Source organism: Benincasa hispida, chromosome 10 (assembly GCF_027475165.1).
Source record: "Benincasa hispida cultivar pf3 chromosome 10, pf3_genome.v1.1, whole genome shotgun sequence".
In the NCBI taxonomy this organism is placed as follows: Eukaryota; Viridiplantae; Streptophyta; class Magnoliopsida; order Cucurbitales; family Cucurbitaceae; genus Benincasa; species Benincasa hispida.
Window position 1 is genome coordinate 15375827 of NC_143487.1, and position 12792 is coordinate 15388618.

At 31.7% G+C, this 12792-nt stretch overlaps 2 protein-coding genes across 2 annotated transcripts; one reads left to right on the forward strand and one right to left on the reverse strand.

Annotated features, from left to right (window-relative positions):
* The first annotated feature begins 76 nt into the window (after positions 1-76).
* On the forward strand, positions 77-5717 carry NPC1 (non-specific phospholipase C1). Its single transcript, XM_039045395.2, has 3 exons — positions 77-1577; positions 4395-4571; positions 5186-5717. Exons 1-3 carry the CDS (start codon positions 473-475, stop codon positions 5506-5508), a joined length of 1605 nt encoding a protein of 534 aa, XP_038901323.2. The 5' UTR covers positions 77-472; the 3' UTR covers positions 5509-5717.
* Positions 5718-6961: 1244 nt separating this feature from the next.
* On the reverse strand, positions 6962-11117 carry CPT4 (Undecaprenyl pyrophosphate synthetase family protein). The gene is made up of 3 exons (XM_039046616.2): positions 10473-11117; positions 9633-9700; positions 6962-7589 (listed from the first exon to the last, which is right to left on the reverse strand). Exons 1-3 carry the CDS (start codon positions 10857-10859, stop codon positions 7142-7144), a joined length of 903 nt encoding a protein of 300 aa, XP_038902544.1. The 5' UTR covers positions 10860-11117; the 3' UTR covers positions 6962-7141.
* Positions 11118-12792: the final 1675 nt, after the last annotated feature.

Genomic DNA, 12792 nt, shown 5'->3' on the forward strand with positions numbered 1-12792 from the left:
TACTTAATATTTAAATATTAAAAAATATCCACTTTCTTTTACCATATTATAAATATCCAACAATAAAAGCTTAACCGCATATAAAATTTTAAACACTTTACATCTCTGAAGACGCTTCTGAAGATTATTTCCCAAAAAAAAAAAAAAAAAAGAAATTTTGAAAATGGGCTTACCTGATTGGCTTGCCTTTGACTATTACCTTTACCATCTTTAAGCTTCTTACCAACTACTCCATTTCAAGACGATTTTTCAAAAACTTCAAATTTCGAATTATTAATATTAAAAAATTAATCAAAATAATCCTCAGTTTTTAATTTGGTACTTTACTTTCTTGAAAAGCCCGTCGGAATTTATTCATTTTTCCTTTGTCCTCTGTCGTCTGGATTTTATCGTCTTCTTTGACTATCGATTCTCAGAGTCGGCGATCAAATTCTCCGCCGCCTTTGGCGGTTGTCGATTCTTGCCGTCGGAGATGGTTCTCCGGAGAGCGATTTTAACTTCCTTTTTTCTTATTTACCTCTTATTCTCTTCCCAAGCTTTCGAGTTCGATTTCAAAAAGAGGCGACATGAAATCCAAGGACCTATCAAGACTGTGGTGGTTTTAGTCATGGAAAATCGTTCCTTTGACCACGTTTTAGGCTGGCTGAAATCCGTCCGACCTGAAATCGACGGATTGACTGGTAAAGAATCCAACCGGGTTTCGGTTTCCGATCCGAACTCTGAAGAAATTTTCGTCTCTAACGATGCTATCTTCATAGATTCGGATCCTGGCCATTCTTTTCAGGCGATCAGAGAGCAAATTTTCGGATCAAACGACAGTTCAGCGAATCCGGCTCCGATGAACGGATTTGCACAACAGGCGGCGGCTATGGACGAAATCGACATGCCGAAAACCGTAATGAGCGGGTTCAAACCGGAACGAGTTCCGGTCTACACGGAGCTAGCGAACCAGTTCGCGATCTTCGACCGGTGGTTCGCGTCAGTTCCGGCGTCGACTCAACCGAACCGGTTCTACGTCCACTCCGCAACCTCTCACGGCGCCATGAGCAACGTAAGGAAGGATCTCATCCATGGCTTCCCTCAGAAAACAATTTTCGATACATTGGACGAAAATGGCCTCACATTTGGCATTTATTACCAAAATATCCCTGCAACCCTATTTTTCAAAAGCTTGAGAAGGCTGAAGCACGTAGTTAAATTTCACTCTTATGCTCTGAAATTCAAATTGCACGCCAAGCTTGGAAGGCTCCCAAATTACGCTGTGATTGAACAGCGTTACTTCGACGTCGATCTTTATCCGGCGAACGACGATCATCCGTCGCACGACGTGGCGCGTGGGCAGAAATTCGTGAAGGAAGTGTATGAAATTCTTAGGGCAAGTCCTCAATGGAAGGAAATGGCACTGTTGATTACTTACGACGAGCACGGCGGCTTTTACGATCACGTTCCGACGCCGGTTTCCGGCGTGCCTAATCCGGACGGCATAATTGGACCGGATCCTTACTACTTCCGGTTTGACCGGCTGGGCGTTCGGGTTCCGACGATTCTGGTTTCGCCGTGGGTCGAGAAAGGAACAGGTGAGAATTGAGAATTTCTTTTTTTGTCACTATGAATCTGGAAATTTGATTTTTGTTTCACAGTTTTGCTTAGAACACCATTCAATATCTTTAGTCCTCTTGTCGCCGCATCTTCCTCCTTTTTTCAGTTAGATTTCTATTCCCGTTACTGTTTTTGTTTTCAGCCTGCTTATTAATATATTATCTTGGGCTAAATTATAACCAATACCATTAACTTTAAAAAATATCCCTAATACCATGGGTATTCAAAAAACTCGATGACCCGAAAAAACCGATCAACCCAACCCAACTCATGCTGTTTGGGTTGAGTTGGGTTCAAATAAATGAAAATTTTATGGGTTAGATTGGTTCATAGGTTCACTTAATATAACTCGAACCAACCCGAACTAACCCGAATTTATTATTAACTTTAAAAATATATATTTTTTATTATTTATATCACAATTATCTATACATATATTGATTTTGATTTTATTTAATTTTAATATTTTTTTGAATAATTTATTCTTCAATCACTCTTGAAAGTAGTTTCTTTGCACTTTAGAAAATTTTCCAAATTGAATTGTTAATCTTAATTCAATATATGAAAATAATTAAATTATATTTTTACATATTTACATTTTACTTCTTTTTAGAACAAAATTTTAAGTAAATGACCCGATTAACCCGAAATAACTCAACCTAAATATTTAATGGTTGGGTTAGGTTGAGTTCATTTTTTAATAAGGATTATTTGGGTTGAAAAAATTTACAATTGAGTTGGGTCTAAAAAGACTTTCAACCCAGTCCAACTCAACCCATGAACACCCCTATTTAATACCTTAAAAAAATTGCAATATTATCCCTAAACATTACAAACATTTCAAACTATCTTGGAAATTGAAATTCTAGACTTAGAATTGTGTGAGGAATAAGGATGAACTAGAGTATCCAGGGGTTGGGTAATAGTTTGAGTTTTAAGTTTTTTTTAATTCAAATAATTCTTTATTAAATAATGAAATCAACCCAAACTCTATGAATTGGGTTGGGTTGATCAAATTTTTTGGATTATTGAGTTTTTCAAATATCCCTACCTAAAAGAAGGTGGTGATCTAAATTTTCTTTCTATATTATCACTTCACCATTTCATATCTTAATTTTCATCCAAAGTTTTAAAGAATTTCTACTCCACGAATATTTTTGGAACATTTATGAATTTAAAGGTTTTTATTTTTATTTTTATAATTAAACCTTTTATCTTAACCAAATATTTAAAAGATTGCATAATAAATTCGATCCTACTTTTCTGTTTTTGGAAATTAATTATGTTCACTCCTATTCCTATACAAACGTGGATTTGTTAAGTAGGTTTCGAATTTAACAAAATGGATCTTTTAAAAGTATTGTTTTAGTTGAAATTCTGTCTTAGAATTCTAAAAGCATTTTTGGAAGTAAATTGTATATAAGAGGCCAAATAATGCTTTCGTTTTTAGTTTTCTATGGTTGAAATTTGTGCTCTTTGTCCTTCCAATTTTTGAAGTATAATTTTCACCCTTGTTGAATTTCTAGTCAAATTCTAAAAACAAAAATTATATATTTTTATTATTCAAAACTTGATTTTTGTAAATATTAGTAGAAAATGAATAATATAACATAAAAATTTATTGGTCATTGGTGGAAGTAAGTTATGTTTATAAGCTTAATTTTTGGAAATCAAAAACAAAAAACCAAATTGTTTGGCACTTTAGTATATTGGTTTTCTGTTTATCGAGATTGGCAAGTGTTCTAAAAGCATTTTGCAACTATTTCCGTCCAATGAATTTCATTTAACTAATAGAATTATTGTAGATTTGCTAGTTCAGTAACTTCAGCTTATGTTATGTTCAGTCATCTTTTCCTCTTGGATTGGATTTGTTTAAGCTCCTGACTTAGCTGTAGTCAGTTGGATAAGAATTCAACTCTCATTGTGGATTCTGGTTGTTGAGAATACTTTCACAAATGGTTGATTATAAATGAAATTTAGATAGGAAAGAAATCAGTCTGCTAACTCAGCTGTTTGTTCGAGAAATAATTATTTGTGTTTGGACTTTAGAGAATTTAGACTCGTTTAAGATGACCTTCTACGTGTTCCACAACCTTTTTTAAAAAAAAAAAATTAAAACACTTTTCTAAATGTTTAGAAAGTGATTCCAAACAGACTTTTGTGTATGTTTGTGTGAGAGAGACACCTTTCTATACGTTTAGTTGTCTACTACAACTGCGGAGGCTACTTGTTTACTGTGTCTGTGTGTTTGTTACTTTTGCTACATTAAGATATTTCCCAAACTTTCTGGATTAGGACTACATAAGATATGCTGAAACCGAGTTTATTGGTCGTTTAATAGCATGGTAAGTTGGCAACTGTAACTCGGAAAGGTAGTTTGTTGGTTGTTTAAGAGCATGGTAATTTGGGTAGGGCAAGTCCTCAATGGTAGTTTGTTGGTCGTTTAATGTAGGTTTTTTTTTTTTTTTTTTTATTTATTTATTAAATATATACATCCGTAAGTGTTCAGGCCAGTTTGATGACTGAGAAGTATCTATTTAGATTGAATTGTCTACCTACTGACTTTGTTTTGAGAGGTACATCAAACCATAGCTGTCATGTAGAAGACACAAGTTTTTAACATCCTACTTAAACTACTCAAAGAAGTGGATTTGGTTGGTTGTTTCATACGTTGAACTGGTTGATTTTGTTCTTTAGTTAGTTTCTGAGTGGTTGGTTACATTCATGGTGGGAAAAACCGGCAACCCGAGTAGTTTAACTGCCAATATTGTTGATTTGTAATTTGTCTGGTGCAGTGATCCATGAGCCTGTTGGACCAACTTCTACCTCGCAATTTGAACACTCTTCCGTTCCTGCCACTGTGAAGAAGCTTTTCAACCTAAAATCCAACTTCCTCACGAAGCGGGATGCATGGGCTGCTACTTTCGACCATTATTTGAAGCTTCGCGACCGTCCTCGAGATGATTGTCCAGGTACTTATCAATCTTGATCGAGACTTATATTATTAACATCTTCAATGGTTTCATTGGAATGCATTGAAATGCTATTTGGGTTGCTTGAAATATTATTAAAGGCTTTAGGACATATTAATCTAATTAGTCGAGAAGTTTGTTGGTATGTTATAATGCTCCAGAGATGAGTTTGAGGAACTTGAATTACTCGTCATTCAAGTAATTGTATCTTTTTAACTTTCATCTTTCGATACTACTTTAGGTCCCCTTTGATAATCATTTGATTTTTTATTTTTGAAAATTAAACATGTTTCTTCTCAATTTCTTACAATCATCGTTTGTAAGGACAAGTGTTGGATTCTTAGCCAAATTCTAAATACAAAACAAGTTTCAGAACCCTTTTGTTTTCAACACTTTGCTTGACTTTTGAAAATATTGGTACAAAGCATGAAATTTAGAGATGGGAATGGTGTTTATAGGTTTAATTTTTAAAAAACCAAAAACTAAAAATCAAATGATTACTAAACGACGCCTTAGCTATCAGGATTTTGTAACAACTCAAACACGATGCATACATATTCTGTGCATCTGCTGCAAATTTCTCTCTAACGATTCATCTTAAATCTTTATGTCAGAAACTCTTCCAAAGGTAACGACACCACTGCGGCCATGGGGACCGAAAGAACACGCAAAACTCTCGGAGTTCCAAGTCGAATTGATCCAACTTGCATCGCAGCTTAATGGTGATCATGTCTTGAATTCTTACCCTAACATTGGCAAATATATGACTGTTGGTGAAGCCAATAAGTATGCAGAAGATGCAGTCAAAAGATTTCTTGAAGCTGGAAGGGTTGCTCTCCTGGCAGGAGCTAATGAGTCTGCCATTGTCACCATGAGGCCGTCCCTAACCAGTCGAACGGCAGCGGTGGACTCCGGTCGGTTTGTCGAAACGATCTGATTTGATTTATCCACCAAGTTGTAAATACAAGAATAGGGATGGGATATATATAGTATTGAAGCTGCTATCTGTATGTAACACGGCCAGCATAGAAGAACTATTATCAGACAAGTATTTTGCCCTGTAACCTACAAAAAAAACTTCGATATGAATTTGTGTTTATATTTTTAAATATATATTCCTTCGGGTAATCGATTTAAATGGTTAAATTATTGAAAAATATTTTCAAATATAGCAATGTCTAAATTGTGATAGACATATTGAAATTTTGCTACATTTGTAAATAAGTTAGCTCATTTTTTTTTATTTGAAAATAATCCTATTTTTTTTGTATATATTTAGATTCTATTTGATGCAATCTCTCAAAAAACAGGCATGTGTCCCTTCAATTTATCTGTCTTTTGTATTTTTAGTATAATTTTTAAAGTAATATATATTAATACATATATAAAAGTTCAAATTAAATAACAAGAATGACATTGACTTGTTGGCGTGTAGCGTTGTCTGGCGGTTCAACTCTTACTGCTTGCAATATTTTATTTTAAATTTTATATGAGTTTTTATCTAGAATTTTTTATTAATATTGTGTCATTTTTAATAAATAATCAAACAATATTGTTTTTATTAGTAACAAGATCTAGCCGTTTATAAACTTTTTTTCTTCCTTTTGAAATTTACTTTTCAATCTTAGAAACCTTCGATTTAAAAGGTATTGTTCATTTTTTGAACATAGTGTTTATATTCACATTATACCTTATATATTTTTCTTTGTTTTCATGTTATTTTTACATTTACATTTACTCGTATAAGTTTTTTTAAAATTAATTTTAGAGTTCAAGCAAGAGGATTATTTGCTGTCACACGGTTGGATATGCGTATTGACAAGTTAGACTTTAAGTTTTTATGTCTTTAAATCTATATAATAGAATGTAATATTCTTATTATTAATTCTTTTGTAGAGTTAATTCAAAATTAATTGGAGAGACTGTAAATGAAAAACAACAATAGAGACTATAGAGATATCATCATTAAAGAAAAAACATGTTTTGAATCTTATACCGAAATTAATCTAGAAAAACTACCTTGCAGATCCACTTATGATTATAGCATATTTATTAAAAGGTCCATATCAGTCTTGAAATCATATTTTTCCAACCTAATTAGTAGGTTAGAATATAACATTTCAAAGATGCAATAAGTAAGCAAAGAGTCGATCAGCAAAGAGAAACTCGTGGAAGACAATTATAATGTAATAAATTAGTTAATATATGAAGTTATAAATATATATATTTTTTTACATCTATTTATAGATTTTTTTGTTAGACTTGTATATATAGTGACTTTTATATAAAATTCCTGGCTAACGTTTACTAGCCCAAATTTATTTAATTTCTCTACTTAAATCATAATATTAGTCGAATTTTGAAAGAAAATATAAATTATTAGTTAAAGATTTTAATTAATACGACGATGGGATTTATTATTGATTGGTATATTACATTTGGAAGTTACATCCATGCGCATCTTTTCACCGTAATTTAATTTCCTATGTGTTGTTAATACTATATTTTCTATTGATGGTATACCATTTCCCCCCTTTTTCTTCTTAGGGTTCATTTCATATAATGAATTCTCAAGATTGCCTTCCGCCATAGCGCCGCTGCCTGGTCTGATAAGAAAGCAAAGCTTGAACAAAATCATCCTTCCGGAAGTCGGGCCAGAGCGTTTCGGTGAAGAAGAATTCGGTGTAAGCCGATTGCCAGAGCAAGAAATTGCTGATTCGGAGTTCGCCGCTGGTTCTGATGAGGAGATCGGGGTGAGGAATGTCCGTACATTTGGTTTCAAGTTCTTGTTCGATTAAGCTGTCGTCAATGTCTTCCACTTGAATCTCGTCGTTTTTCACTTTGCGAGCAAGGCTTCGGCAGGCTTGAACGACGTCGTATCTTCCGCTGTAGCTCGCCGCAACGATAAGTTGAAGTTTGGTGTTGGATTTTGTTCTTTCTACTGCTTCGTTTATTAGGTTTTGGAGGGATTTTGGAAGCAGTGATAAATCCCCAATTACCGATAATCTAATTCCCTTTCTGTTATTTAAAAGCAAAATAAACATTAACAAAAATGTTAAATTGACCGTCTTAAGTCTTAACTTATCATTATAATAATTTAAAATATATACTTTTTTTTCCATCTATTTTTTTAGCATACTATATAATACCAATTTATATCCTTGAACTTGGGAGTTGTATCAATTTAAATTCTAAACCAATACTTATATCAATTTAGATCTTGAATTTTGAGGTATCCCAAATTAATTGTATCAATTTAAACCCTAAAGTTTCATAAATATATCAATTTAAATCTTAAACTTTTATAAGTGTATCCAAATAAAACATAATAGAGGGTTTAAATTAATAAACTTATGAAATTTCAAGGTTTAAATTGATCCACTTGTGAAGTTCCATTGATACAATTATTAATTTGGGGTTTAAATCGATGCAGGTATAGAAGTTCATGGTTTAAATTGATACAAAACCTAAAGTTTAGGGTTTAAATTAATATTTGCCTTTTTTTTGTCAAACCATCATTTTGGTCCTTACACCTTGAAATTTGTTCAATTTTAATTCATGTACTTTCAATTATCTAATTTTAGTCTCGGTAATTTTAATAAATCTCAAATTAAATTCATTAAAATTATTTTTATTATCAAAATTGGTTAAATAATAACAATAATTTTCATTCAAAAAATATAATATGTGAATATGATTTGAAAATTTATATTAAAATGCCTAATAGATAAATAAATTACTATTGGAGACTAAATTTAAGACATTGACTAAAATTTAAACTTTATCCTTGTTTTCTTCTAAATTGAAAAGATTTTGATATATGTGACTATATATTACGTCTAAAATATTTGATCCTAGTTTTAAAGACAATGAAAAATAACCTACTACATGACAAATGCGTACAAAAGAGTGAAGAAGGAGAACATTTTCTACATTACAATAGTATAAGTAATTTTAGGTATAATCTACTGACATTAATATGGGATCCACAAATATATTTATGAAGGCAAATTTATAATGTGAACTAGGGAAGTATGATAGTACCATGGTACTCTTGTAGTACTAGAAAAATTTTCGTGAAGAGAAAAAGTGGTAATGTGTGAAAATAGGTAGTGCAAGACGAGAAGTGTGAGGAGAGGAGAGCAAGTTTCAGGAAAAGATAGTTATAAATCTCTAATCTCAAATTTTGGGTCAAACGACATTTTGTTTGTGAAATTTTGGTTATTTTTATAAATCCACAATTTTTTTTACCAACTTTCAGTTTCTTAAAAGAATATTTAATTTTCATGTTCTAAAAACAATAACATGTTTTTAAAAGTTTTTTTTTTTTTTTAAAAAAAACTTGACTTAATTTCTTAAAATATTGGTATTTAGAATCGAGTGAATAACAAATTAAAATTGATTAAAAAAAACCAAAGAAGTTACATAAACTTAATTTTAAAAATAAAATGGTTATTAAAACAAATTCAACTTTAAAATAGTTTTTTATTCAAACCAGAAAGTTTTATTAGACAAATTAAAAAAAAAAAACACAAATAACACAAATAAATTCATCCTTCCTAAACATCTCATACATTTTTTTAAATAAAATCATTATCATTACTTTTTATTTTTAGTTCTAACAAAGGTGAAGCGAACAATTATATGACATATGTTTGAAATGACAATTAGTACACATTTATTCATCAAGTACTACTTGGTTAATCTTTTGTGTCTAAGTTATCATATCTAAGATTTTTAACTCTTAAGGAATATTATTTCGGTTTCTAAATTTTAAAAATATCTAGTCCTTACCATTTTTTTTTTTTTAAAGGAATCATTTTTGTCTCAATAATTATCACACTTCAAAATTATACTTTCAAAGTTTAAGATATCAAAATAGACTTGAAAATGGATCTTTTTAAATATAAAAAAAAATATTTATATTTTATAGCAAAAAATTTCAAAAATACTTTTGAAACTTTTTTGCTATAAAATATAAATATTTTTTTTTTTTACATTTTTCTATTTATAAGAATTTTTCGTTAGTTAATATATAATACAGATGGGAATAGAATTTACCTGGAAGATTTTTCCATCTCAGACTTCAAAACTCTTTCGAATAAAAACATCAAAAAGTCAACCTCACGCTGCTCCCCCAAAAAAAAAAAAGTTATGGTCAACAGAAAATTAATGGTTATAATTGGGAAATAATACTATATATATATGGATAGATATTTATAAAAAAAAAGTTATATAACAAATCAACGATAAACTAGTGGTAGCGACTAAATCTAAAATACTTTGAAAATATATTTACTAAAGTTACGTACAAATTTCAAGATAAATAATATTTTAACTACTTCTAAAATTTTAAGGCATACTAAATTCAAAATTTAAAAGTCTATAGAGATCAAATTTATATTTTTAAAAACTAAAAGATTAAATAAAAAAAAAAGAGTAAAGGATAATTATAATCAGGGTGAGTATCGGTCGGTTGGAGTCGCTTTTCCAAACCGTCAACTATGATCGATTTAGTAAATGTTCAAACCGACCTCGACTGTTAAGGAGTAAAAGTCGATCGATTTTATTCTTTATTTATCTTTTACAAATATGGCAATTTAGAATTTTTCCAAACCGACGTCGACCTGTCTCTCTACTTCTTCGATCAAATCTCGGTCAGCTATCATACCCATCCCTAATTCTAATGAATATCACTTTTAGGGATAATAGTTAAGTGTAAATAATTTAAATAATTACAAAGATATTAAAATCTATTAGTGATAAAGTGATATACCATCCCTTTCGAAAGCAAAATAAATTTTTCTACATCAACAAATATTTTAGACTTAATTGCTATATTTCTTATCGTCCGACTTTTAACTAAATAAAAAAAAGGGTAAAATGGAGAGGTGAGGTTACCTTAGAGCGAAGCCAATTATCATAAGAAAAGGCAAAAACAGAGAGTACTGGAATATCCCAATCCAAACAAAGGTCAACCATTTCCCGTAACGACCGTACGCCGGCGTCGTGTCCTTTGGAGTCCGGCAACTTCATCCCCCGCGCCCACCGCACATTTCCGTCCATAATAACCGCCACGTGTCTCGGCAGGAACTCCTTCTGCAGCCCTGGCGGCAAAGCCGCTTCCTCCGCCACCGGAGCCGCCACGTCCGCCGCCCTCAGGCGGTGGTTGGAGAAACGGCGCCGTTCGAAGGCATAGGCGGCCTTTGGAAGAGCGCAACCACCGAAAAGGAATTTGGGCGGATTTGGAAGGTTCTCGACGGGGATCGGGAATTGTAAGGAAAACATTATCTGGAAGAGAATAGAAGAGAAGAGAAGAGTTCTGAATTTCAAATTGTCTTTTTAATTTCTACTAAAAAAAATTAAAAAGGAAAAAAGCTTGCAATTTCGAATCCATTGTAGGCGCCTTTAATCAAGTACGTCTCTCAATAAAGACAATTAAAACGACACCACTAGTGGAGCCTGTGGCGTCGTTTCGTCTCAATATTTCTAATTTGCCATTGATTTTTTCTCGACTATTCAGCTCTCTTACTTCATCGAATCCACAACCAATACAACACACTGATTCATATATATATATATATAACTTTTGAACCAAATAGACAGAGAGATGAAAATTTATAAACTAAATAAATATACGAACGTGCTTGAATTAACATTTCAAGTATTTAATTTTGAAAATAAATTATTTTGAAAAAAAATTGAAGTATTTAACAATGATTCAAAATAGTAAATTTATAATTTTTATTTTGTAAGGATTAGAAAGCTTTTTCCTCAAACTCAAAGCTATTTTGAGCTTTCTTTAGTTCTTTCTTGTTCTTTTCCCCCTCTTTTTGTAATGGATTAAAAGGCTTTTGGGTGCGACTATAATATATATATATTTTTAAAGATATTGTAATTAAAGTATGAAGTGGGGAATTAAACCTCAAACTTTGAGGTCGATAGTATGAATACTATGTCAGTTGAGCTACGCTCTTGTCGACAATTTTTATTTTTAAAAGTATTGTAATTAAAGTGTGGGATGAGAGAATCGAATCTGAAACTTCAAGGTCGATTGTATAAGCATTATGTCAGTTGAGCTACGCTTTTGTTGGCAAACTACTAACAACTAATATAATTTTTTTTAAAAAAAATATTGTAATTGAAGTGTGGTGTGGGAGAATCAAACCTCAAATCATAAGGTTGATAGTGCGATTATAATTTTGTGTCTTATAATTATTTATAATTATTTTTATTGGTAATTTTTGTTTCTATCTTGAGATGGAATTTAGTTTGGACAACTCTGCCCTTCGGAGGCTTCTGGCGCTTATCATCTCTAGAGTGTCTATCGCTGTGATTATGAAACCATATTTGTCATTTTCAATTCCTCTTTAAATTTTGATCGTAAATTTTTAATTTTTAATTAATTAATTTATTATTATTTTTGTATCTTTCAACTATTTCGTTGTGGTTTGCATGACTTTGATGGTTGGTGCTCCTTTGGACACTTGCACTAAAGAGAGACAATGCACACACTAATAATACACAAAGTTAGATTTTAGTTGTGTCAAGTTGAATAGTGGTAATTAGAGTCGTATACTCGATACAAGAAATTATAACGATGACTTTGTCTCTATGTCAAGCCTATTTAGTCACAATAGTCGTTTCGAAGTCAAATTATCTAAACGATTTTAGTAGTAATTGCGATAATTGACATAGCCATATGTTAGGAGCTAATCGAGTTATGTGTTCCTTATCCAAGGGACTTAGCCACTTGATCATCTTATAGTTGAGTCGACTCAATTGTTCCTTTTGAATATTGACTCGATCGACAAACTATTCAATTAGACTCCTCCATAATTTGTATATTCACATGCTAAATATTACCTCCCGTTATGACAGCATCCAACAAACCAACTTAACCTCTACCTGAACTTGAACAGTTACACAATGATCATTTAATACATTTAATTCTCATTTAACATTTTCTATATCACGACATTCACAAACACATTTCATAGCTTCCATCTCCTGTTATATACAAACATCAACAAAGTTTAAGTACTACAAGAACACCTTTCATACTGTACAACCACAACTACCTTGTCCCACACTCCCAAAACTCATTACATATGGACCGTGGTATGCAACTTATTTACAATAAGACTTTTAAACATATAGAACTAAGATGTAGTAGGAGTCCCTCATCAGGTGGCAGTAGACAACTTAGCTTGGATCCAGA